The 26,399-nt window shown below is 49.0% G+C and overlaps 4 protein-coding genes across 4 annotated transcripts; 1 reads left to right on the forward strand and 3 right to left on the reverse strand.

Annotated features, from left to right (window-relative positions):
• The first annotated feature begins 466 nt into the window (after nucleotides 1–466).
• B0T23DRAFT_36549 (centractin) lies at nucleotides 467–2,201 on the forward strand. The gene is made up of 4 exons (XM_062836368.1): nucleotides 467–987; nucleotides 1,058–1,513; nucleotides 1,609–1,923; nucleotides 2,019–2,201. The coding sequence occupies exons 1-4, from the start codon at nucleotides 679–681 to the stop codon at nucleotides 2,079–2,081; spliced, it is 1,143 nt and encodes a 380-aa protein (XP_062697795.1). The 5' UTR covers nucleotides 467–678; the 3' UTR covers nucleotides 2,082–2,201.
• A 4,209-nt stretch (nucleotides 2,202–6,410) lies between these two features.
• Nucleotides 6,411–7,347, reverse strand: B0T23DRAFT_36561 (uncharacterized protein). The gene has a single exon (XM_062836370.1). The coding sequence runs from the start codon at nucleotides 7,178–7,180 to the stop codon at nucleotides 6,716–6,718; it is 465 nt and encodes a 154-aa protein (XP_062697796.1). The 5' UTR covers nucleotides 7,181–7,347; the 3' UTR covers nucleotides 6,411–6,715.
• Nucleotides 7,348–13,739: 6,392 nt separating this feature from the next.
• B0T23DRAFT_36606 (chitin synthase I) lies at nucleotides 13,740–16,860 on the reverse strand. The gene is made up of 3 exons (XM_062836382.1): nucleotides 16,551–16,860; nucleotides 14,703–16,498; nucleotides 13,740–14,638 (listed from the first exon to the last, which is right to left on the reverse strand). Exons 1-3 carry the CDS (start codon nucleotides 16,704–16,706, stop codon nucleotides 13,924–13,926), a joined length of 2,667 nt encoding a protein of 888 aa, XP_062697797.1. The 5' UTR covers nucleotides 16,707–16,860; the 3' UTR covers nucleotides 13,740–13,923.
• Nucleotides 16,861–19,748: 2,888 nt separating this feature from the next.
• Nucleotides 19,749–22,676, reverse strand: B0T23DRAFT_371670 (Sec1-like protein). Its single transcript, XM_062836663.1, has 4 exons — nucleotides 22,253–22,676; nucleotides 21,202–22,175; nucleotides 20,686–21,143; nucleotides 19,749–20,619 (listed from the first exon to the last, which is right to left on the reverse strand). The coding sequence occupies exons 1-4, from the start codon at nucleotides 22,293–22,295 to the stop codon at nucleotides 19,965–19,967; spliced, it is 2,130 nt and encodes a 709-aa protein (XP_062697798.1). The 5' UTR covers nucleotides 22,296–22,676; the 3' UTR covers nucleotides 19,749–19,964.
• Nucleotides 22,677–26,399: the final 3,723 nt, after the last annotated feature.

Genomic DNA, 26,399 nt, shown 5'->3' on the forward strand with positions numbered 1-26,399 from the left:
CTGAAGTGATCTGCAAGTTGGGCAAGACAAGGGGGAGGGGGAGCTTCAGATCCACTGCTAAGGATGGCTCGTGCACTCACACCCTCACCGGCGCTGATTGGCTGGATCTAATCAAGCTCTCTGACCGACAGCCCAATTCGAACCGGCACGTCCCTGCAGCAGAAACGCCCTTTTCGAACGAATCGAGGCCAGTCCGTCTGGATGTCGCGTCGTGTGCTACCAGAAAACATCCATCTCTGCGACCGGACGACTGACTGACTTTCTGCGGCTATCCGATCTTGAAGTCTTTCCCAGAGACTCTCAACCTGTTAACCGTCAACCGAACCCTGGACCCTTCCCACGTCCCCACCAAACAATACAGCTGCTGGCAGACAACCTCACACCCACTCGATTTCCGCCTGGCAAATGCCTTCATGACATTCTGATTGTTGACGATATACGATTGCAAACGACCACTACATACAACCCTTTCTGTTTACTTTGGGTCTTTGACCGCACAACGGCCTACCACCGAAGCCCACTCCCGCAGAGACACGAACACCCTTGTCGAAGCCGCGATTCTACGATAGCATCACCACCCACCGCTGGGACGGTTAGGTGGCAGCGACGGACAGCGGATAGCCTTCAACAACCTTACATGTCCACAATACGACCTACCCTTCACATACAGCAACAACAATGACAGACTCTTTGCACAACGCGCCCATTGTGCTCGACAATGGCTCGGGCACCATTCGCGCCGGCTTCGCGGGAGACGACGTACCAAAATGCCACTTCCCCTCCTTCGTAGGGAGGCCAAAGCACCTACGAGTGCTGGCCGGCGCATTAGAGGGCGAGGTGTTTATCGGCCAAAAGGCGGCCTCAGAGTTGCGCGGACTGCTCAAGATCCGATATCCGCTGGAGCACGGCATCGTGACGGATTGGGACGATATGGAGAAGATTTGGGCATATGTGTACGATGAGGGGTTGAAGACGCTCAGTGAAGAGGTTCGTTATTTTGTATTCTCTGGTCAGAACAAGACAACAAGCAGTAGCTAACAACGGGTCCAACTGCTAGCATCCAGTCCTCCTAACCGAACCACCCCTCAACCCGCGCGCAAACCGCGACACAGCCGCCCAGATCCTCTTCGAGACCTTCAACGTGCCCGCACTCTACACCTCCATCCAAGCCGTCCTGTCGCTCTACGCCTCGGGGCGAACGACAGGCGTGGTTCTCGACTCGGGCGACGGCGTGTCGCATGCCGTGCCCGTCTACCAGGGCTTCACTGTGCCCAACAGCATCCGGCGCATCGACGTCGCAGGGCGAGACGTGACCGAGTACCTGCAGACGCTGCTGCGCAAGAGCGGCTACGTGTTCCACACGAGCGCTGAGAAGGAGGTGGTCCGGCTGATCAAAGAGAGCGTCACGTACGTGGCGCACGATCCGCGCAAGGAGGAGAAGGAGTGGGCGGCGGCCAAGATGGATCCGGCCAAGATTGCCGAGTATGTCTTGCCGGATGGTAATAAGTTGAAGGTATGTTTTAGTTTTATTCCTCCCCCTGCCTCTACCAATGGCTTTAGGTTGGGAAGAAAAAGAGACATCGATGCAGAAACTGACACCCACCAAAGATAGGAGCAGAGCGTTTCCGCGCCCCGGAAATCCTCTTCGACCCCGAGATTATCGGTCTCGAGTATCCCGGCGTGCACCAGATAGTGGTCGACTCGATCAACCGGACAGACTTGGACCTGCGCAGGGACTTGTACTCCAACATTGTGTTGTCTGGAGGCAGCACGCTCACAAAGGGTTTCGGTGACCGCTTGCTCACGGAAGTGCAGAAGCTCGCAGTTAAGGACATGCGGATAAAGATCTTTGCGCCGCCGGAGAGGAAGTACTCGACCTGGATCGGTGGTAGTATTTTGGCGGGTTTGAGCACGTTTAGAAAGGTATGTCTTCGCTTGTGTCTGTGTTCGCGCGTGGACAAGAAGGGAAACTCAAAAAGTGGGGCCATGTGTGCTAACCAATGTGTGACAATGAACAGATGTGGGTTAGCATTGACGACTGGCACGAGAATCCGGATATCATTCATACGAAGTTTACATGATGATGATAACGACAAGACTTGGGAAAGGAGAACGAGCGAGCGAGCCGGAGAGCAAGGACACCGGTTGTCTAATAAACAAAAATCCAATTTTCATCGTACATCATCATCTATCCAGACTTACCAACTACCACCTTCTTATGTGCTACCCGTCTGGGCTAGAATCTAGCGCCTCAGAATCTTGGCTTTTGGCAAGTGGAAGAAGGGTGGTATTAGCCTTGACAAGTATACACTTTACGGAAATCATATGTTGCGATCGATTCTGGGAGGACGAAGTATCATATGCCATTTCAGTCTGAGGCTACGGCAAAAAAAGGGGGGGAGGCTCCTAGTACATAAAGAGGCTGGAAAGTAAACATGGGGTGGGTAAGTAGAGAGACATTGTGAGCAGTCAGTGAGCACCTTGACGGTCACCTTGGTAACCACAAGACATATCACACACAAGCAGCGAGCACAACAGCTGCTGGGCAGCTGGCAGATAACGAGAGTCAAGCGTCCTAAATACCTCCCTTTGGTACTCAGTGGATGGATGCGCTCCATCTTTTACTGTGACTGTCTGCTCTATACTAGTACTGTAGTGTATTGTGCACCTCTGTGGACAACCTTTACGACCAACCTCTACGGACAAGCTGTGGGGAGCCAACCTCCTGGTCGATCATACGCGGTCGGTCACAGTGCGTCAGAAACTGAACATGTTACCACCGGTGGAAGACAGTACGCGTATTGCGTACGCTATAGACTAGTGTAGACACAAGGTCCATCCAAAGAAAACAACCAAGCCGAAGGAAGCGAAGCTCCGCCATCCAGTGCGATGATCGATGATGGAGCAACAACGGTTCATGGAGCAGAGGAGACCAGAGCGACATAACACACAGGAAGCGGTGACTGGTGACTGGTGACGAGGGATTTGCAAGCAAGCACAGAACGGGAAATGGCAGGGCGTTATGTAGGCGTTGGATCACAAAAGTGCCTAGCAGTTACCCAGATGGGTTGGGGATACCTCTATGGAGCACGGGTAGATCGGGAGGGAACGAGTGAGTTGATGATGATCATGGAAGGAGGAGCGTTGGGCGGTTAGGGTTCGGGTTGCGTAGTGTAAGTCTGTCGTGTCGATTAATGATGAGCGGTAGGTAGCCCAGTACGGTATGTATGTAAAGGAATATCTAACGACGGTGCTGCTGCTGCTGCTGCTGCTGCTGTCTATCAACTATTTCGAGACTCGAGAGCGGGAGAGGGTCTCGATGATGCGTGATGGGTGGTGATTCATGGATTCATGGATGGATGAATGAATGAAACACCAAGAGAGACAGAAGAAGGAAAGAAAGGTTCATCTCCAAAAAGTCTCACATGTCGGTGGGTACTGGATGTCTAAGATCTATCTAGACGACTCAAAAAGTAAAGAAAGAGAAAAAGGAAGGATGTGAAAGAATAGGAATACCTTCAACTCATTCCCCTCGAATTGATAACAATTGACTGCACTACATCATCGAGAAGGTTAGTTTAATAACCACTCCAACAACACCCTCCTCTTAGCTCTACAACGAGGAGGTATCACACCATCCTCATGCATCGCGCAATAACCCCCTCTGAGCCCCCCAACCATCAAAGACACAGCAGCGACGTATGGATTCTCGTAGGTTACTTACTTACTTGCTTACTTTTTCATGTGTCGTTGCGTTGCATGCGCATCGTCATTGATTGCGACGATGGCGAAAGACCACCACCACACCGCAGCGGCCACATCAGTCAGTCTGTCTGTCTGTCTGTCAGTCATGGATGGCGACAGGCAGGCAGGTAGACTAGACTAGGTCATTGTGTGATCTGCTATGAGAAGAAGCAAGGCATTTTGCCCCCGGGAGATGAAAAGAGTCGTATGTAACACAACAGCAGCGAGCTCGAGGAGTCGAGGTACCTCGTGTATACCTGTGTTGTCTGGTACTACATAGTTATTTGGTTTTGATGAACGCCAGACAGTTGAATCTCCTCGGAGAATTCCCAAGCCTCCTCAAGCATTGAAGGGAGGTACGTAGATTGCTGTGTAGTTACTCGTCACCATTTCATGTCCTAGAACTGGGACGAGATCGTACGTCTAGTCACCGGGACCGAGACGCTCTTCTTTTTGTGGCCTTGCTCGTTTCGTTTCGTTTCGTGTCTTTCCACTCAACTCGTCGTGGCCCTTGCTTGAACCTGAAGCCATGGCTATGTACAGGCCTGACTGAGCCTGAGCAACCGGAACCTCGGATGAGCTCGCCAACTTCCCTCCCTTCTTCTAGGATCTGTTTCACGATCACACAACACTACACTACACTATACACTACACAGCTCGTCGTTATTCCCGACGAAGGTCCAGCCAGCAACAATGGATTGATCGCCTGGTCGTTTCTGACAAGGGGTCCTGCTGGCGGCATTCTGGAAGGAAGCCCCCTTCCTTCCATTCAGTTCAGATTCCCCCGTCAGGCTCCTCCTCGCAGGGCTCGCTCGCGGGGCGGTGCAACAAAATAAAACCATTAATCCACCAATCTAGTGTGGAATGTAGAGCATGCCTCCTCCGGCGGTGAATACTGCTGGTATGTATGGACCTACCTACCTACTTATTGTCCGTGCTCGAGATGGGAGGACACCGAACTGTCTTGTAAACTACTCGCCGTCTCGGTATTGTTGTTCATGAAAACCTACCGTTTGGCTTTATGCTTCCCAGCTAGACCGTTAGGGCATCAAGACCAGTTATCCACCCATCTTTTTCTGTATTTTTTTTTTTTTTTTTCTTCAATGAGATCTCGCTATGTTCGATTTTGTGACCTGGGAGAGCCTGGCTCGCCTGTGCTTGCTTGTTCCACCATGTCCGTTATTCCACTGCCAAATCCGAACGCAGGTTCAGCACCCGTGGGTGTGAGGTTGGCCTTGCTTGGTGCGACCGTGCGGTCGGCCTGAGTTTACCTAGTGTAGGTATATGTACCCACCACCCTCTTGCATCGTGATCTGGGTTCAAAAAGAAAACCCGGTTGTTGCGACTTGTGGACCATGCATGCCCCCGTCTTCGGCGTGCCGAATGCCGCTGGAGAACCGGGGCGGAGGGGGGTACGGGGCTTCCTTGGGCGATGCCATCCTTGAACTTTGAATTTTTTTTGTTGGCGAATCGAGGAATGGCGGCAATTCGGATGTGCCGTGGAACTGTGCCCTGGAAAGGGCGCCAACGAGGGTTTCGGCGCCCTGGATGAAAGCTCCAGGAATTTATCATGAGGAAGGGCCATTTGTGAAAGCTGAGCCCGTACCCCGGGGCGGCGGCGGACGGCGCACGGCCACTTTTTTCCGGTCTTTTGAATCCGTGCATGCCGTTTGAAACACCATTGCTCCCGTGAAGCTGTTTCGGCGGTTTGCCATGCGGTCATCTGCCGGATTTTGGTAAGTTCGTAATGTTTCACTTCGGTTTGTTCATTCAGATCAAAGTCACAATTGCAAGCATTCGAAGCGGTAGAAAGTAGATGGCAGTCAGAAAATGTTCGATTTGTACTTGTTCGTCCATCACATTCCTGCCAAAAAAAAAAAAAAAAAAAAAAAAAAAAAAAAAATGGTGCTCGCAGTAAATGACAAATCTCCATCCAATACATAAACGCTCTCTCTCCATGGGGTATCTTGATATTCGCTTTCAAATCAATGTCCAAAAGCAGAACAGTCGCATCGAAAAACTGCTGTTTCATGCGCCAGCAAACCAATAACAAACGCCGATTTTGTGCCCTTTCCCTTGTGTCGTTGGGATGATGTGTGAGGAGCTGAAGAGGCTCTTTTCGGTTTTTTTGCGGGGAGCGTCAGCGCTGCAGAAGAACCAAGAGATGAACCCTTAATTTTCCTTGGCAGCCACCAACAAAAACCACCTCTTGCTCCAACCAATCAGAAACGAGTGAATTGGCCATGATCCGACGACATCGCCGTGGTTTGTGTTGTGAAAGGAAAACGACTCTTCTGTGAGGAGGTCGTTGGTCTGAGATATCTCTCTTTCTCGCCGTTTGTTTTGCTGAGATTCCCCCCATTACATGATTGCTAATAAAATAAGAAAACTTTTTTGCCTAGTTCTTTTGTGAACTCTCCCTGCTGAAACATTTTGTCCCAAAATTCCCGATTCATCCTAGGATTCCCATCGTTGTTGTAAACCCCATAGCCAAATGTGGCATACACAACCACAGAAGCCGCCCGAAACGCCGTGCTGATGTTGAAGAAATAAAACATGTGTAAGAAAAAAAAAACGACGTCCATAGGTTGAATAATGGAGTGGTGAGTGTGTGTATGAAGTGAAAAAAAAAGTACGAAGAAGTAGGAGGAGGATGAAGAGGGAGAGGAGGACGGCTGCATTAGGACGATGGTGCAAGAGAGTTGCGTCGGATGCTTGCCATGGCTGACAAGTATTTCGGTCGAAGAGCGGGTTCGGAGTGATATCTGCGAAGGCCAGCACGTTGAATCGCAGGTCGGTGGGTTTCCCTCTCATGACTGGCATCATCATCCTTAACCCCATGGTCTTCTTGGACTGCTTCTTCCTCCCTGTTGCTGCAAATGCTCGAGCCTATGCTGCTCTCTCCATACTCTGCCAGTGACAGGCGCCACTCGTAAAGGGTCCTCCTGCTTCTTTTGTCGGAGCGGGGCTCCTAACCCTTGTGGGCAAGGTTGCTCAACGTCCTCCAAAAACCAGAGCGGTGGCTTTCGGTGGTGCTGACGGAGTCGCGGCGATGCCTGCTCCTGGAGCTGCTCTCGGAGCGGATGCTGAGCTTGTCACTGACGGTGCTGAAGATGTTGCCGGCACCGCCTCGCCCGACGTAGCCCATGGTGGCAGCCTTCTCGCGGACCTCGGCCCTCTGGTACTCCTCGTCGAAAGAAAGGGTAGGGCGCTGGGTGTAGGTGTGGGCGTTGCCAGCGCCACCGCGACCCGAGTAGAAACGGGCGGGAGCGCTGGGTTGTGCTGATGGTGTGACCTTGGTGGGAACGCCGGTCGAAGGGGTGGTCTTGGGAGCACGGAAGAAGTTACCGGCACCGCCGCGGCCAGCCTTGGTGTAGGTGTTTTGCACCACCGTGGGGTGGGGCTCGGTGATGGTGTATGATGGTGTCCTCTCCATTGTGACGGTTTGTTTGATTTTGAGTTGGTTGAGGTGGTGGACACAGCTGTCGTATGTTGACTGATGGGGATGTTATGTGTCTGAGTAAAAGTGTTTGCGTGGTATGAGACTTGTCTTTGTTGTTGGAGACGAACAGTTGAGACTGAAGAAGGTACTTATGGATCCGTGTGTAGGGAAGACGGGAGACGAGGGGTGCGGATCCTGAGAGATTCGGTCTTTTAATAGATGAGGGTGTGTTATAGAGGGGTCACTCGAGGGGTCGTTGCTTCGTGGGTTTTGAAAGGGATGGGATGGCCAAGGAAGGCTGGCCAAGAAAAAGGTCTTATTAGTTAATTCATGGATGCAGCCGGCGGGAAACTGAACCCAATTGGTAGGTGTCATGGATGGTGCTCGGACGGTACCGTAACTCTGGGGACAGTGACAGTCCTGGGACGATGCTGGGTCGCCATGGAACCACCTAGCGAGCTGCCCGCCCAGTGTTTGGACCTGCAAAGCAAGTGAAAAGTGGGCAGCCACATGACTCCTCTTTGTCCAGACTTGTACACGACGCACCTTCTCTTGCTTGTCAGCTACCTAGCCGCTACTTGCAAGTACTTTGTACCTCTGCATTTTCTTATTTTCTCTTTTTTCTTTCGAGGCACAAATACAGGGACACACTGGGCTCGGCCGGATTGCGAAATTTTCAAGACCCAAGGCGAATGGAGACAACGGACCGCAACTGGAGCAGCAGAGGAGCCAACGTGGACTTGCCCTACATAGCAACTGGCCTCTCTCTGCCTCTCGAATCGCATCGTGACTTCCACTTTGTAACTTTTTGCAACCGGGATGGAGAAAGCGGAGATGCCAAAATCTGCGGTTGCTGCTGTGCCATGATCCATTGTGCGACTGTCTCTGCAGCACGTTACAGGACAGGAGGTGGTGAAAGTGCTTCACTGATCCTGGTGTGTGTGTGTGTGTGGTGGTGGTGGTGCAGTCCGTCGTTGTCAGAAGGCCGGGAGGAGCCATGGAGGTTGACGACAATGAGTGACAGAAACGACCTCGAAGCCAACCAAACAACGGAATGGCGTCAGGTGCGTCAGGTGCTCCTCGACCTCTGAACGGACGGCTTGGGCTGAAAAAGTGTATTTTGCAGCAGCGGACAAGGCCATGGCAGTCACGACAGTCAATGGCAGTCCACGCCGGGCCATGAACGGTTGCCAACGGTCCATTCAAGCTTTCTTCTTAGCACATAGAAACTGCCAGAGCGGGCCCTGCCTGGCAGTCACGAGCCGCACCAGCACTTTCTGTTACGAGAGCATTACCCCATAATTTGGGAATTGCAGCTGTGTATCCTTTCTACGGCAAGCCCGCAAAGTTATACCTCTACAGTACTTAAATCTGGTCCATGCGTCATGCAAGGGACGGTGACGAAGCGCTGCGACCAGAATTGTGTTGTCTGGGCCAAATCTCTTTTTTTTTGTCCCTTTTTCGTTCTTTGTGCGACACACACAAGACCGCAGCATTCCGCCTGGCAGCTGCTTGATCGGCTTGGCAAAAAGGCGGACGTCGATCCAGTCTTCCCGCCGTGATCTTCAAGGTCTGAAGCATGGCCGATGCGACCATGATGATTTGTCCTTCACCCTTGGCGTCGTCGTCGTCGTCGTCGCTCTGCCGTCAACTGCTGCTGCTGCTCTTTAGGTGTGAAGTGAAGTGTTCACTTGTTCATTCCCCACGCAAGTTTGCACCACCAGTCCGCCATCTCGCGTCAGCCTGTGTCTTCATTGCCCCCCTCCATGTCACCATGTCGCAATGTCAGATTGCCTCGGCGGCTTCTGGGGGCTGTTGAGACCGTCCTCTGTCCGTCCACCGACGGCATTGAGCGTTGAGAGGCGGCGGTCAGTTGGATATATGCCGGCCGGAGTCGGTACTCCGTGGGTGGTTGTGTACATTATGTATTTACATCACGTAGAGATGGTGGAACAAGCGAGAGAAACTGTATGTGGTCTTGCTTGTTCTCTCTCCATTGAGCATCTACCCCTGGTGAAGCGATGAGTGTCGGAGAGTCGTTCCTGATATTTGCTCGGTTTCTCCTTGAAATATTACGGATATGACTCTTATTTTGTTCAATGCTTGGCGGTGTAGCGACGCGCCATGTGGAGTGTACGAAACCTCTTTGGGTTGATTTTGTTTCTATTTTTCTTTTTGGCGCTGGTGTTGCCGACTTGCCGTTTTGCTGTGCTACACGAGAGACGACTGACTGACGCTAGAGACCAAAGACCCCTCACAGTTTGAATTGTTCTCGAAAGTTTCAGCAAGTCCCTGATGACCGTTCTTTCGGTTCTTTCTCGCACCACGCCATGGCCTATGCAGACCCTGTCGGCTGTTTTCCCGGTCCAGAATCTTTTTTTCCCACTCGGCATCGACCACCTGGTGAAAAATAAAAATCCCCTCCCCCGGGATCCATCCGTGACCCATCACCGGCTCCATCGCAAAAAGGAGCTTTTCCCTAGGCGAAGCGAGTCTCCAGTTTTCTCAGGCACACGTCTTCCAAAAGTTGGCCCGAGTGCCGGCAACCCCGGATTCTGGGCTCGTGCGGTCAATGCTCCCGGCTTCTTTGTTCATTGTTCGACCGCTTCAAGTCCGAGTCCCGAACGAGAATGGTGAGGCAAAGAGCGCAGAAGAAGAACTTATCTTGTTGCTGTCATCTCCCGCTAGTAGAGACGGTTCAAACAGCTAGAACAAGTGTTAGCCCTGGATCCTTGTGGTGAAGAAGCAAGAGAGCCTCAAATGGGAACCGAAAGTCAGCTCAGGCCAAGGTGTGAAAGACCAATCATCTAGACGTAGTAGAGGAAATTTACGATGAGGTCAAAAAGGGAGGAAAACCAAATCCTGGTGCCTCAACCAAGATCGTCGGTAAGATGGATCACGACACCAACGTTACCCCTCGTTTTCAACAAAGCCAAGGGGGACCGGGCGGTCCAAGTCACGGTGAAAGCAAGTCATGCGGATGAATTGAGGAACAAGGTGACGGGAAATTGGAAACAAGCCCCCGATCCCCTCACAACAAAGCCCGATCGCAAAGCAGGACCACGTGGGGTCAGTGTCAATGAATTATGGGAGTCATGCTTTCACTTTGTTCATGCGAAGTGTCTTGAGTCCGTCTGGAATCTGGAGGTCGTCAGAAAGTTGGTAAGGTAGCCGAGGGTCGAACGTTCAACACACAGACCAACCGACTGAAACCGAGTGAGGAAAAGGGGGGGACGGGAGGCTTGCAATGAAAATCCGGGGTAAAGCTGTCGCCCTATCTCCCGCCTCTCAGGGCGTTCTCGCTCGCTCCCGTCCTGCGCTGATAAGGTGCCGTCGGATGCCCTGTGTCAACGCCAACCGGTGGTCTGGGTCAACGAACCAACGGGTTTGTTTCCGAGATAAGGATTTTCCAAGTTGAAAAACCGTGTTTCTTGGATCTTGAATTGTCGATCAGACTCTGGCTTTGTCATCCCTCGTGTTTTTAAGAATGCCATATTTCCAACGGCACCGCATTCAATTTTTTTTTCCTGGTGTGCCTTCATTGTGTGGTGTGACTGGAGAGGTCAAGAAATTCCTGCGTCTTCGGTTACACATCAACAGGACCCTTTCCTCAGCGTTGGCCAACCACACCTCCCAGCGGTACACCACTGTACAATACCTTCGGTCGGCTTAGATCTCTTTGCATTCTGCTTCGGTTGCAACTTGCAGAGCCTCTCTTTTTTCCTCCCTCACGTGTCCCTCTTCCATTTTCCTCAAGTCTTTCCTACCAAGGACACTTCCAAGGCCGAGCCACCTTCTTCCACGACCGCGGACCCCCCTGCTCCCCTCTTTTTTCACGGTGACGGCGGTAGCATCTTCCAATGAACTGGGCAACTCAACCCAAACTGGGAATTCTTTCAAGTGATTGGTGCAGCCAATGAAGCCAGCGAAGTGACTACGGTTGTCAGCGGCTGAAGAAGCATTGAGAGGGGCAAAAAAAAGAAGTTTTTGAAGAGCACGCAACGACGCCGCCAAAAACGCCTGCCCTGGTTTTAGACCTTGGAAGCGCCGAACGACGACGACAAAACAACCAACAAAGCAAAGCCCAACGACGCCAGTCCGCCACACACACAAAGTCTGAGCGCTACACTAGCTTACATTTCTTTCTTAGCTCACTCACTGGTAACTGTTAGCAGGGCACGAAAAAAAAAAAAAAAAAAAAAATCTTTTTTTACTCGCTAAAACTTACCAATCGTCGCTGTCAGTGTCTCTCTCCCATGACCAACCATGGATGACCGTTAACTTCTCGCCACCTCCCTCCCGTTCATGTCATTCATTCATGCACGTTCTTCGAAGAACATGGAAGAAAGTTTTGAAATTTTCATCAAAGACAAGATTTTATGCGACCGAAAGGAAGGTATCGATTTCGTGGCTGACCAACTGACCAGCAGATTTTTTTTTTTCCTTGCACGAACCTATTTCCATACAAGGACAAGGAAGCGCGCAGTGAACGAACGGCGCAGTGAATGAGTGGTGAATGTGACTCAAAGAGACGTCTTGCCCTCGTGGTCACCTTTCCCACTCAGCTTTTTCCATGTACCAAGTTGACCGGGCTTGGCCATCGTGAAGTTTGACTAGATTTCATGCCGCAAACGAGTTTGGGCAATGGACTCTTGACGGGACAAATCCGCCCGCTATGAACATAACCGAAAGACTTTGACAAGCTATGAACTTTTGCCAGCGAGGAATCTACCTTTGGATAAATCTCGGCTTTACTATGTACTGCAGTTAGTGAGAACCAACAGCAGTTGCGAAAGTGCCGAGTTGTTGTCATTCATTTGAGTGCGAGTTCGAGTTCGAGTTCGAGTTCGGGTTTGCATCCGCAGGCAAACCACAGCAAGCAAACACGCAAGCTCAAGCAAACAAGGAGATACCACCCGCCAGTACCGCCGACGATGAGGCTCGCAACGATGAGAGACGGAGACCGATCGCTCCTGACTCCTACACCGAGAGTGATTGTCGGTATATACATACGTCTTGGTACCTGCCTCGCTCCCATTGCATGTCGTGCGTGGTGTGGCACGTCCCTATGTTTCTTATATACGGTAGTGTAGGCTTCGATAAAAGAGGGGCCGTCATTGACTAGGTACCAACTTCACTCGTAGAAAAGAAAACATTTTGAATCACCAGAACAAAATGGCTCGATGATATGGTAAGAACATGCAGGCGGGAGATTCAACGATGTCTCCTCCAAGTAGATAACCAAGTGAGGGTCGGGATCTATCATTGATATCTGAAACTGCGCATATATAGATTGCAAACTCAAGACGAAAGATTACTACTTACTGTTCATCATCTTGTTAAGCATAACAACTGGTACTCGATTGATTGCCTGAGAAGTTACTAACTAGGTAGGTATCAATCCGGAACGCAAACCCAATCTCGTTCTGATACTTCATATATAAACAGACGATACAATCATCTATCCGCCGTCACTTCCATCTCCAAACTCCATACACCATCTCCATACTTGTTGAAGCCGAAGAATGCTGTCAAATCCATCTTGGAGTCCCAGCCGGAGGGAGGGGTGGGAATGGACCGGGACGAATCACAGATTAGTCCCTCTTCTGAACGAATGAATGTTTGAGACGTGAGACGTTCAATGATGTCTTTCTTCCTAAAACCCAAAAACGCTTCAAAAAAATCCGAATGACCAGACTTCCTCGTGCTGTGCTGCACAGTTTGTATGTGCCTCTGGGTACCTTGCTGATCTCCCGTCGTGGAAGGATGAGGAAGATAGATAGCTGCAAAGAAAAGGTTGAGCGATGGGAAGGTGATACGTTGAAAGGCTTATACTGCCCTTTTTTTCGGGGAGGGGGGATAGGGGGGGAGGGGATATGGCATCCTTGGGAACTCGGTGTGAAAACTTTAAGGAGTTGAAGAAGAAAGTCATGGTAATATGACACGCTTCATGAACTGGATAAGTTGGAAGAGCCGTAAGGTTGGACTTGTTGACGAAAAAGACAGTAGATTATATAACGGTAGGGATCACCATCACGCACGAGTCTATGAGTGTATAGAGTTGAGTTAGTGCCACGGAGATGTTGATGAAGACGATCGAAGACGATACATTTTTTATATTAGAATCTACTTGGTCATAATTCGATGTGACAGGATAGGCGACTTTGTCCATGACGTTAAATATCATTCCACTTGAAAACCGCAAGATGATCTAGTGTAAACAAACTGTGTCAATCATCGCGGGAAACAACATTAACCGGTTGAGCTGGTATTCATTGCGATAGGCAAGACGACAACGCAAGTCCTGAGTACAGACTGGCGTCACTATAGCATTAGGTATCATCATGACTTCATATCTCTGCCATAACATCTGCGGTAGAAACAAGCAAAGCACATGTCCACTCCGATCACCCAAGAAAAGCCCCCCTGAAGCTTCAAAACGTTCAATAGGTATCTCTGGCTAAAGCAAAAAGGCGTTAAAAGGAGGCAAAGGACCTAATCTCTCTCAACTCCTTCCCAAGTCCCATCCTTGATTCTATCCACATTCCACTCTCCATGTCCTCACTCATCTCAACCAAACAGCTCCCATTGTCTTTGCTTTTTTTTTACCAAATCCACATATCCACGTAACATCCACTTGCTTCAAAGATTCGAAAAGAACAAGAAAAGCTACTAATTCATGACGCATTTCCAGAAGAACAACAACAGCAAAAAACAACACCAAAACAGCATCATACTCAAACACCCCTAAACATCCTCACCACCAAAAACCAACAAGCCCCCACAAACTTGAACCCGCTCAGAACCGCCACGCTCCACAACACCACACTCATATAAATCGTCGCCCGCTTCGTCGTTTGCTGCTCCTGGCTTCCTTCCTCCGGATCGATCCTTTCGAGACCAGCCGTACTCAACACCACCGCGCACAGCGCAAAGTTCGTAATCATCCACACCAACACGACCATCGATCTGACACCGCGGTAATAATCCATCTGCTTCTCCTCTAACTGAGCACTCGTCGGCGCCGTCACCGGCTTCACGTATTTCCTCGAGAACACCTGGAGTTCGCGCTCGTACGAGGCGTTGAGGTCGCCTTCGTCGGGAAGATCCGTCTTACCCTGGCCGTCCTTGGTGTTGACGGAGGGCAGCTTGTCGGGCTTGTCGTCACCCTTGGTACCCCATGAGATATCGTGGGTGTTACAGAAGGCGTAGACGTTGAGGACGTTGGTGTAGGTGGGCGAGAGGAGCATGTACTGCACCATGGAGGTGACCATGTGCCAGGGGTCGAACATGAGGAGGGAGGCGATCAGCCAGATGCCGTAGGTGGAGACGACGGAGACGATGAGGGTGTAAAAGAGCTCGTTACGGAAGAGGTCGGTGAAGGAGAGGCCCTTTTGGACGTCGGTTTGGATGGCAACGACGGCGATGTAGATGGCTGCGAACATTAGGTAGCTGTGATACTGTTAGTAAAGGGGCTTCCAAGTGAAAGAAAAGGGGAAGGGAGGAGTAAACGTACATAAAGATAATGGCCCAGAAAACAACCATACCCATGTACAACCGTGGAGAACCAGCCGGCCGATTACCCATGGATAAGACGAAACATGTTATCAGAGTCACACCGTACGCCCACGCGAACACGACGCCCAAAATCTGGCCGACGGTCCCTAGAAGCTTTTCGTCGCCCAGACCCGTCGTCAAGATCTTAAACACGAGGAAGAAGTTGCCAATAGCAAACCAGGCAAAGATCATGTTGACCGTCTGGAACACGAACTCGATGAAGAAGGCAATTTTTCGCAAGAAGGAGTGATCGGACCGGAAGAACTGGTGGAAGTGGACGATAGCATAGATAGCCGCGAAGAAGGAACCGTTGAGCCAACGACGACGCTGCAGAATCAACTCGGTCAGGTCGGCGGGCACATCGGTCTCACCCGTGGCCGACTTGACGTACTGCAGGATCCAGTGGCAGTTGCGCTTGGTGACGAGCTCGAAACACAAGATACGATCCTCGGCGAGGTACATGTTGGCCGTGAAGATGCCGGCGTCGCCGCCGTGCAGCTTCTCACCGGCAAAGTACTTCTCCAAGGGACCTTGACCGTTCTTGTCGTTTTGCAAAGCGACGTAGCGGTAAGCGGAGAAGGCACCGGGCAAGACGGAAATGAAGCCGAAGGCGGATTCGAGAGGCTTGTCGAGAATGTTACTCATCTTGTACTCAAAGTTCTGAGTGGCGACGAGCGGGTTGATCAGGTTCTTGCCGCCCGTGCCCAACATGGCCTTAATCTCACCGCAGGCGCCGGCGCACATGGGCTCGAGATCGAAGGCCTTCCACAGATGGTAGATGGAGCTACCACCGGGCTTAGTACCAGCATCGATGAGCACGCAGATATTGGGATCCAAAACGCGACCAAAGGCCTGGAAGAACCAACGATGCGAGTTGATCTTCTTCTGGTTCTTTTCCTTGAGACAGAACAGCATCTGAACGGGCTGCTGCTTGGGGATGAGCTGGACGACATCGTTCTTGATGGTCATGCCGACCTGGGTCGTGTACTCGTAAATATGCGCCGTGACATCCTTTCCGTTAACCTGTTGCTTGGCGATACCCTCTTGATAGACACCCATACCGGCCAACAACGCTCTTGTTCTCGGGTTGATCTTGGCACGACCGTCACTGACGACGCAGACCACAATCTTCTTCCAGGCGTCCTTGCCCCACGTCTTGCTTTCCGTCCGCTTGCACATGTACTCGATGTTCTTGAACACACCAATCATGGTGCGCGCAAACAGAATCTCGTCCTCGTTGTACATGGTTACGACAATGAAGAGCTCTGTGTGCCTAGGCTTGCTGAAGAGCTTCTGGCGCAGAGTGAAGTTCTCCTCGTAGAACTCGGAAGGGTCGCAGGTGGCAGCCGAGTATCTCATATGGGTGAACTCGTCGCGCTCGCCGTGGGGGAGCTGGTTCAGCAGCTTTGGAGGGATAGGACAATCCAGCACCAAGTTACCGCGGTACAGAAGCACCTGCTTGACTGTCTTCCACCTCTTGATGGGCGCATTGTTCGTTGGCGGTTGGGGTTCGTCGTGGTAAGGATCGCTCTGGCCGACTTGAGAATCGGTATGCATCAACATGGGCCGTTGGTCGTCGTGCGCCTGGTATCCGGCCACCGGGGGTGTTGGAGCCGCGGCATATGGGTCATGGCCAACTTGGGGCTCGTAGGGCTGGTTGTAGTAGGCATCGTGGTGCTCTTCCGGGTTCACGGCGTAATCGGGGGTATAATGTTGGCCCGGGGCATTGTATCCGCCCATGCCCTCAATCGGTTGCTGCTCGGCGCATTAGTGTCTTGTTCCCCACAGACATAGCAGCTATACTCACAGGAGTCTGAATGTGTAGCGCATCTCCAGGACTGTATCTCCCAGGGCCGGCCGGGATATCGAAGCCTTGCTGGTGGTGGTACGGGTTGTCCTCCAACTGGTAGCCTGGCTGTATGGGGTGGCCCGCCGGGGGCGCCGTATGCATTCGGGGATCCATTGGGTGACTTTCGTAGAAGTCGTCGTCTAGACAGTTGAAGAGGAAGTGTTAGAATGACAGTTTCAAGCTATCACCAGTGACTGTCTTGCTAGGAGGCAACCCATATGCGCGCCCGGACGCGCACGATGGCCAAGTCTGTACGTCAAGGCACGGCACAATGCGACCCGTTGCGGCAATGTGTATGTAAGAGCAAAGACTCGAGATGGGCTGTGTAGAAGATGACCACTGCCGTGCACTTGCGCCAGGTAAGTAACTAATCCCTTGTTTCTCTTGACAGGAATCTTGAAGTCGTCCTGAAAGTAGAGAGAGCTAGTCTGGGGTCCGGCCTCGAGGTAGACAGGTCTCCAAGACTCTTGGGACCCATGAAGTTCCAAGGAAGCAAGGGGTGAGGGCCCCGAGGAAGGAATGTGGTTTGGGATATTGGAAGGGTTCAAAGGGAGTGGGTGCTAATGTAGTGACAGTCCCACTTGGGGTCTCGGTGTTTGTTTGATATCAAGAGTGATTCATAGCATAAAAGAAGTAGACTTGCCTAATCGATTGTACGACATGGTGCCGGGATTTGAAGGGGGCGCTTATAACGGGTTACGGTCTCTGGTTAGTTACTCCGTGATCCCCCGGGGAAGTTGGAGGGAGAGATGAGTGTGTGGGATATGTCGAGAAAGCGTTGTCGATCACTGTTGAAGGTTTGGCGCGAGCGGGTGTTCGTCACAAGTCTCAGTCGCTTGGTGTGCGTGTGGAATGCGCCGCGGCCGTCAAGGCCCTTCTCCCAACCAGCTTCCTGTTGGTATCCCGTCTTTATTGGAGCTTTGCTCCCTTGGGCAGTGTTATGCCGTCCGTCTTGCTTGTTTGTTTCTTGCAAGAAGTGACCGCTTACTTTTACTCGGCGGTTGACCGTTCAGTTCCTTGTAGTTGTCGAGACAAGCTAAGTACCGGGCGTGAATCTGTTGATGGTTGACAGGGAAGGACGGGGTAATACGTCTCCTTGACTGGCGGGTGTTTGGGGTATCGAGGGGTAAGTTCGGATTGTGTCTCGAAGTGTACGGTAGCGGTTGGTAGTCAATGTCTCGTCGCCCAATGCCAATGCCGCATGCCAGATCTCGTTCCTCTTACTGGACCCCTTCTTGTCCGTACCGCGAAAGAGACACGTGAAATCCAAGAGCAACAAAAAGAGGACGGGACGAGAGAAAGAGAGAGGGGGAGAGGGGGAGGGAAAAAAGAGGAAAATCTCGAGTTTCAAGCTGATGAATGTGGTGCCAGGACCGCGACGGCGCGAATGGCAGATGATGCCGTCCACGGTCTAACTGGGGGGGCTGGTCGCAGTGGATGCCGTTCCTCGAAATCAACATGGGCGCACGGGGCTACAGGGGCCATGTCAAGGCCAATCAACGCCCCGGTCCCTTTGCAACCTTTTCGCAACCGCCAAAACGCCCAAACGCTCGCTCGCCATGGTGTCGTGGGTTGCCCGTTTCAGCGCCCAAGGGAGCCGAGTGACGTCGCTCCACTGACTGCTTCCCCAAAGACACAGCTCGTGATTGGTTCATTCGTCTTTACAATAGTTTGAGCCTCTTAAAGGGGTTCCACGGAGGGGTTGAAGCCTCCTGCTTAGCCTGGGCTGTGGGGGGACTAGTCAATGAAACCTACCTTACCAGGATCTCTCTGCTTTATCTTTCCTTAATTTCTAGGTATGTTCTTGTTCCCATCATGCTCACTTTGTTCATTCAACCTCTCGGCTTATCCATCCAAAGAGGCGTTGAGGTTGTCTGTCAGGATCATCCGCAGCAACGAAGCGACACGAACACGCAGCTTCCCGCCTAGGTGGTCAGAGCGCTCATCCAATGGGCCAGACCAGTCCGGCATCTCGACTCGCTGCCATAGCGGTGGTCCACTTGGAGCAGTTGGGATAGTACAATTCCAACGACATCAAATTTGCCGTCTCGACAAGCGAACCTCTTTCCCCTTGGGGATTCATCTCGTTGGACGGCCTCACTCCGGATCGGCACTTTTAGAGCAGCACTTTGCGTGTTAGAGCAACTTTCCCCCATCTGTGCTTTTCCACAAGATCAGCAGTGGGAAAAGAGAGACATCGGGCAATGCAGGCATGTGCGCGGGAGGGAGCCGATGTTTTAGTCTGTACACTACACTACGTAGATGCAATCAATGTGTCTTTGATATCGAGCATCACTGTATATTTATGTTACAGACATAGCCTATGCAATAATACCGTGACATGTTCCTTAATCCCAATTTCTCGGGTCCCCTACAATCTCCTTCGAGTCTCTCTCTCTATCCAAAAGGTTTATCAGAGGCAAAGCAATGCTTGATATCGCACCTTCCTTGATGTACATGATACATTATATCTCCGTCGTGTGGAGCCACTTCATTTGGACAAGCCTGGGACAAGCCTGGCACAAGCTAGTGTACATGTATGTACTATGTACAGAGCTAGGTAGCTGCCGGTCAGTGGTCCCTGGCTTCCACTTCCTGTTGCGCGCGGCCAACAACACCAAACTTGGCATCGCGCGTTGGTCGCCTCCTTTGGCAGTTCAAGTTGCTAAGCCCTGGTCTTGGCGTTTTTGGATAAGCGCCAACTTTAACGCGAGGCACCTTGATAGTCGGGAAGTCTTCTTTGCAAATTAAATGGGTCGCTCATTCATGAAATGACGAAGACGAATGCGAACTGTCAATTATTGCATTAGACTACTACTCGGATGCTGGATGCCGAATGCGCAAGCAGCACAGCCTCTTCAGCGGCGATACAAGTACTGAAAAGACGTGCGCACACGAGTCCCTTCGCCTCTTTAGCTGACGACGACTTAACAACATTGACTCCAACGTCTCCAGGACGCGTTATCAACTTTTGATCAGCCATCAGCAGAATTGCCGACTCCGCCTGTCCGTGGGCTCGGTGTTCCGTTTCGGGGTGCCAAGTAAATCCTCTGATCAAGTTATTTTTGGCATGCTTCAGCAGCTGCACCTATCTCAGCTTTGTGACATGTGCACACCATGTCGGGTCATGCTGAAGGAGAATGCAAGACATGCATGCGATGAGCGTGGATGGAGGCCAAGAAAGCCCACCACGTCTGATATCTTGATTCTCGAGTGACTTTGTCCAAATGGCAAGACAACACCAACACAAACATCGTGATGCAAACATGAATGCTTGATAACGCTTTTGACCAAGTAAAGTTATCATAATCTGATATATAGCAGCTCCTCACTTCCACCCCTCACTCTTCCCCTTCATCTTTCGCCATCAATCTACGAAACCTCCTTACCCAACCTCTCCAACTCCTCCTTGATAAAGCTGCCAGCATTAAGCAACTCCGTACCACCATAAATCACCCTCCTCTTTGCACGATCTCCCGTCGTCGTTCTCGCCGCCCACTCCTGCAAATTGCTATACTCGGCCGTGCTCGCACCGCCAACCATAAACACAATCGCCTCCGAGAACCCCTGTCTGCGTTGCCCGAAACTGGCCGTTTGGCCCGGGCCACTTGATCCTGGCAAGCCACCGGGACCGCCCAGGGACGACCCGCTCCCTTGGGCCCGCATGGCCGACGGCTGGGGCATGGTGCCGCGCGCGTTGGCGCTGCGCGGGTCGAAGTAGAGGTAGTGTTCCGTCTTGGCGATGGCCGAGGAGCTGGCGGCCGATGGGTCCATGAGGGACTCGGTGATCTTGGTTACCGTGAGGTCGCGGTCTTCGGGGAGGAAGTTCTTGATGCCACCCAAGAGAGAGGCCACGTTATTGGAGAGAGCGCCCGTGGGCACGCCCGTCTCCTTGAGACGGTCGGTGAGACGGCTCGAGATGGCAGAGAAGCGATTGAAAAGGTCCGAGGACCCGGATTGTTGCTGGTTGGAGGATGAAGGATTATTGACCGTGGTGAGTTGTGTCATTTTGGTCGTGGCGCGGACTCTGTGTGGTATTGTTAGTCAGGACTGGCTGAAAAGTCCAAGGGAAAAAAAAGGGGGTAGCACTTACTGCTTGATGTAAGAGAGGCACGTTGTGTCGCAGCCCTTGGCCGCGAGTGCCTCCTCAAATTGCGTCCATTCCTGACGAGACACATCCTGTTCCGTGCTGAGGTACCAGATCACAAAGAGACGCAGGTAATCCTCAGGCTTGCCCTTGTCCGCCGTCTTGATCTGATCCAGCACTTGCGCCTTGGTTTGCTTGAACACGTTCTCCTCCAGTTGGAAGTAGTTATCCAACTGTCGGCTTTGAATCTCGCCAAGGATAGCAGCAAGGATGTTCATGTGCATATCCAAAGTGGCTTTTCTTGCGCGCAGTTCGGGCAAGAGTGTAACAGCTGCTTTTAGATGCTGAGCACTTGCACTCGAGTCTTGTTCGAAATGGTCCAAATCCCTAACGCCAGTCTTCTTGGTGAGAGCATCCGCCTCCTCCTTGTATTTCGTGAGTTCAATGTCGATGTCCTCGGCAACCTAAGCATCCTGGTTAGTAGGCCATCCTCAGGGTGTCCCGTCTGCACTTTCAACTTACCTGAGGGAACGGTAGGCATGAGTTTTTGGCCCAGAAGAAATCATCGGCAGCCAAATCATACGTCTTCTTGTTGGTGCCCTTGGCCGGGTTATTGGAGTCCACAGGGCTCTCGATTGTGATCCGGTTCGATTCCGACAAACCAAAGACGTCGGCGCATAAGCTCTGGTAGGTCCACGAGTGGGACAGCATGGGAATTAGGTCGATATTACGGTCCATGATGACGAGCAGGGGCTTTGGCGTTCCAGTGCTGGAAGCGGCCGCCCTGTGTGCCGAAAAGAGGTTGTCCTTGGAGTTGAGAATATGATCGCGAAGTTTTCGGTCCAATTTCGTTGCAACCATCTCAGCAGCAGCACCCCTGGGGCAGCGAATAATGGGAATGACGCCTAGTGTCACCACCACGCTAAACAGGCCGCTGACGATCCTGTCGATAACTCTGTCCAACTCCTCATCTTGTGTCTTTGCGCTATTCAACGCCCAGTATGTATGCTCCTTCTGCATGCCCAGACTGAACAAATCCGGCTCGGGAACGATAAAGTTGAGGTACTGGTCGAATATCTGGGCAATTTTCTCCGACGTGCCGGCGACAGCGGTTTGCGCCGCAAAGTCCTCCAACAGTGGCCGTGGTACCGAGGAGAGGAAGTTGATGCTGGCAGAGTTATAGAGGTTCTTTTGAAGATCATTGGTGATTTGCTGGAGGTTCTTGGCGTTCGGTTCGATAAGGTAGATGGCGTCGACATCAGGAATCGGTTGCCTGTTGGCCGCAATGGAAACGTGTAGTGTGACGCCCATGGATCGCAGATCCGAAACCTGGAGTACTGGGCTGATGACATTGCGACCGAGCTCGTCAAAAACCAAAATCTTCCATGTGGGAATGTCCTTCAGCAAGGGGGCGGAAGCGGATTGGAAGCCATTCGAGTCGTCGCCGTCGGTCGGTTCGAGGGGTTGGTTGAGGTTCAGGAGCTTCTTGATAGACACTGGAGAGCATGTGTCAGTCCACCGCAAGACTGTCTGGCATCGGGACCATTGGGGTTAGGAAGGCAGTGGGACATACAGATCTGCTTGTCGCGCAGAGAATTCCCTGGTGTTGGCGCCATGTCTGTGTATTAAAGTGATTGCTATGCCGCTCGGCAGGAAGTTTGTGGAGGAGGACTCGGGTCCGAGGTGCTGTAGAATACTGTAGGCTGTTGAGGCAAGGGAAGGTAGTAGCTCCCGTCTCGCTGTCACAGTGGTGGGGCTTGTGATCGCGTCCCTTGAACCGAATTATCGCCAGGCTGGCCTCGAGTCGTTGCTTTCGCAAAGGAAAGAGTGCCTTAACTTCCTGTTAAAGACGAAAGGGCAAACGTGTCAAGGTGTTACAGTACTGAGTCCAGAAGATCCTTACGTGTTCAATAGTAGGTATACAGAAAGCTGACGGAAGAAAACAGAAGATCTCCATTGAAGCTACCTTGGGTACCTCTAGAGGTATGTTGTCTTCTCTGGTCCGCAAGTGGAAGGTACCTGACATCTCTCCCCCGGCTTGGACCAGTGGCCTTTGTCTCCCAGTGGACTGTTCCCCCTTCCCTTCTAGGTACCTATATCTGTTGGCCTCCACTTACAGGAGGTACCGCCCTGAGCTGAGAGCTTTCCCCTCCCATAACCTGTCTGCCTGCCTAGAAGTAGCGATTAAATGGTAAGGTACAAACAGTGCTGCAATTTCCCACTCATTCCTGCCCCCAGCTGGCGCGGACCCACCCAAAACCCATCAAACGGCCGGCTCTTTGGTTCCAGGTACCTACTTATCGTGCCAGCGTGCTACAGAAATCCAACTTCCCAGGGGCACTTCCACCTTCACTTCCTTGCCACGCGCACAGACCACAGAAGCTCTTGCTTCGCGTGTGCAGACTTCCACTTGGTTGCGTCCCTGGAGGGAATGGGGGGTCTGACAAAAGTGGGCGTAGCAGGCCTTTATAGTATAAAACGCTTAAGCAGGGGTTGTGGGCTGCAACATCCTTGCACAGTATTATTTCTTGCTATAATCTGCTGGATGGTTGAATATTATTGTATTGAAGTTGGTTTTATCTTACAATACATGGTTTTAATTAACAGTACAGCGACTGTTAACGCGGTGTTGGGTACGAAACGGAATTAACCGTTCAACAGCGCACAAAAGTACAACAACAGCAAACTGTGCCACAACAATACAACCCAAGCCACAAAATATACAATACAACACATATACTCGCTTAAACTACTAATTATAGGCCAATATTCTTATTAATACAATAATTATTTAATTATATTTATTTATTCAACAATTAATATATATTCTAACTATTAAAAGTCTTATAATCATTTTACAACAATTTTCAATTAATATTATACTCATATTAATAAAAATACTTAAATAGTAAGGAAGAAAGCGCTATATTAGATTACCTATCTAAATTACTTAGCGGAGGTTCTTCATAGTTCCTATTATTCCTATCCTTTTCTAATAATTATAGGCCAAAACTCTAACCTATATATATAAGAAAATTAGAGTGTAAGTGCTATATAGGTGGCTAATAATATTCGCCTACCCTAAATACGCCTCCTTTATAATTATTTTAATATAATAGTATAAAATATATATTCCTTAATATAAATATAACGATAAGAAAATATAATAAAAAGGAAATAAGAAACTCTAGTTCCGGCTCTAAATAAAAACAATACATAAAACTAACTATAAATAATAACCCGGGATAATAATATAAAAATAAAAAAAAAAAATAACCTAAAGAAGATTAAAGAATATTATAACCTAATATATATATAGTTATAAGCTTTATTAACGCTAACTATTAGTAACGAATATCCTCTAGAATTATTCCTCCCTAAAGAGGTAAAACTTATCGAAATATTTAATTAGGAATTCGAACCTAGGCGAGGGTATTCTATACTAGCTACAACTATTTTTTAAAGTCCAATCTCTAACCTCTTCAATATTCTTTATCGAATTTAAAGAAATATTAATAGGATATTAATCTAGAATCCGTAGTTCGTAGAGGTTATTAAGATTATTTATATTAACCCTACGATAATAATGCTCTACGAATTCTATTTATATTAAATCGGGAGCCCAAACTTCGCCTTCGAACTTAATAAGGTTATATTTGCGGTTGGTAATCCAATTAACTACTTCACGCTCTCCCTTATATTTATAGAAGTTAGGAGGTTCCGGGATCTCCTCCAATTCGTTAGGGGACTAAGTGATTGTAAATATAATAATACTGGGGGGAGGGGGCTCGGGGATCTCCTCTAGCTTATTAAGGGATTAAATAATTACCGGTACCTCTATAAATATAGTAAGATCAGAATTCAAAGTAAAAACCCCTAGCGGAGTAATATAATCGGGGATAAAGTCTAAAGAATTAAGAATATTACTATCCGGCGGAGCAATATAATTAGGAAGGTTATTTCCACTTACCGTAATATTACCGCCTAACAGAATTTCACTATCGTTATTAGTATTATAAAGAGGTTATTTATAGTCATTAGCATTATAAGGATACTATTCGTATTCGTTTTCTCCAGTTCCAATACAACGTCTCTTCCAATTTCCGTATCCACCATCGTCGGACTCGGCATCGCTACCCTAAATAATTTTAATGCTAGAAATATATATTTATTCTTTAACTAAGGTATTCTAATCTAATATATTAGCTTTATTAACTTAAGCTATTACGTTTTCTAATAATTGTCCGTATATAGGAATAATAATAGTAGAAGGAACCGGGAGTGTATATAGAAGCTGACGCTCCAGCTCTCTCTTAGCCTTGGGGGGGCGGCCATACTTACGTTTAATAGGAGCAGGAATAGTAGTAACCTAAAGGGTTATAATAACTTCGGATTTTAGACTGTAAAGGTCATTAATAATAATAGCGGTATAGGGTGGGTAAGAAACCTTATACGTCTTTAATTACATTAAAACAAACTTGTTAATATAAAGTAAAATTTCCGAAAAATTATCGTTCTTAATAAATTTAACCCTAAATAAAAATATATTTCTATTATAATTAATAACCTGCATTTTAGCGGCCGAATAACGTAGGAGGCGAGCTATATTTAACTATTTATTATAATATTTTTCCCATTCCTTTTTTATATTATATGAAAACTTTTTCTCGTTTATACCTAAAATTCCTATAATACTACTAATAAATATTACAAATATTAGGCCCTTACTTAAATTATTACTCTTATTAGCCGCTTTGAATTATTAAAGGAATAATTTATAATAGCCGTTTAGGTAGGAGCCTTTACCGGCTATAATATTAATAGTATCTAAAGCAATATTTCTAATTATATTCTTCTATTTAAGGATATAGATAGGAAGGACGGCGGCAACTTTATCCTACCCTATAGTAGAAGTACCGGCACCTCTAATTCGAAATTTATTTTTACTACCGAAAGGTCTGCCGGGGCTTCTACGTAACTTTGTATTTTCGGGGGTAATAATAGTAATAATAGGAACCTTAATATTAAAAGGAACCTAAATAATAGAAACCTAAGTAATATCCTAAAGCGGAGGAGGGATAGTAGTAATACTAATAGTAATTCAAAATTTATTCTTATTCTTACTATTAGGAAGCCTACCTCGAAATTTACATAGAGCCGTAATTATAATAAGGGCAGCTTTTCTACTATATTAGCAACCAAATCCTCTACTTATTATATATATATTAGCGAATATATATTAATTATCTTCGTATAACCCCAAAATAAGAATAATATTATTTATATTTAACTACTAATATTTATAGAGATAAGAGACCGGCGTATTAATAAAATAATATCGCAAGATAATATAATAATATAATATAATAATAGAATTAATTAAAAATAGTAATATAAATCTTTTAACGTAGAAATATAATAGTTAGTAGAATATAGAAGGAAGAAAGATATAGTATAGGGGGTAGAGGTTGGATATTATAAGGTAGGAGCGGGAATATCTTATAGAAATTTAAATATAACAGGAATAGGTAATGCACTATATATACCACTTCCCGTTTACTATTACTATAAAAATTTTAAATTATTTTTAAATTAAAATATTAATATAATATTAAGTTGGGAAATATTTGGGAAATTTTATTGGCGCTGCGTTATTAATATTCCCACCGGGCTATTACCTTTAATTATAATAGGAAGGAGAACTGTGAAAATAAATACTT

This window comes from Neurospora hispaniola, assembly GCF_033458365.1.
Source record: "Neurospora hispaniola strain FGSC 10403 chromosome Unknown B0T23scaffold_1, whole genome shotgun sequence".
NCBI classification, from domain to species: Eukaryota; Fungi; Ascomycota; class Sordariomycetes; order Sordariales; family Sordariaceae; genus Neurospora; species Neurospora hispaniola.

Coding starts and splice junctions, on each gene's coding strand:
- B0T23DRAFT_36549 (XM_062836368.1), top strand. CDS start 679: ATGACAGACTCTTTGCACAACGCGCCCATTGTGCTCGACAATGGCTCG. Junction 988..1,057: donor TGAAGACGCTCAGTGAAGAG/GTTCGTTATTTT, acceptor TCCAACTGCTAG/CATCCAGTCCTCCTAACCGA. Junction 1,924..2,018: donor GTTTGAGCACGTTTAGAAAG/GTATGTCTTCGC, acceptor GACAATGAACAG/ATGTGGGTTAGCATTGACGA.
- B0T23DRAFT_36561 (XM_062836370.1), bottom strand. CDS start 7,180: ATGGAGAGGACACCATCATACACCATCACCGAGCCCCACCCCACGGTG.
- B0T23DRAFT_36606 (XM_062836382.1), bottom strand. CDS start 16,706: ATGGATCCCCGAATGCATACGGCGCCCCCGGCGGGCCACCCCATACAG. Junction 16,499..16,550: donor CGCTACACATTCAGACTCCT/GTGAGTATAGCT, acceptor TGCGCCGAGCAG/CAACCGATTGAGGGCATGGG. Junction 14,639..14,702: donor TTCTGGGCCATTATCTTTAT/GTACGTTTACTC, acceptor ACAGTATCACAG/CTACCTAATGTTCGCAGCCA.
- B0T23DRAFT_371670 (XM_062836663.1), bottom strand. CDS start 22,295: ATGGCGCCAACACCAGGGAATTCTCTGCGCGACAAGCAGATCT. Junction 22,176..22,252: donor TCTGCGCGACAAGCAGATCT/GTATGTCCCACT, acceptor CATGCTCTCCAG/TGTCTATCAAGAAGCTCCTG. Junction 21,144..21,201: donor CATGCCTACCGTTCCCTCAG/GTAAGTTGAAAG, acceptor CAGGATGCTTAG/GTTGCCGAGGACATCGACAT.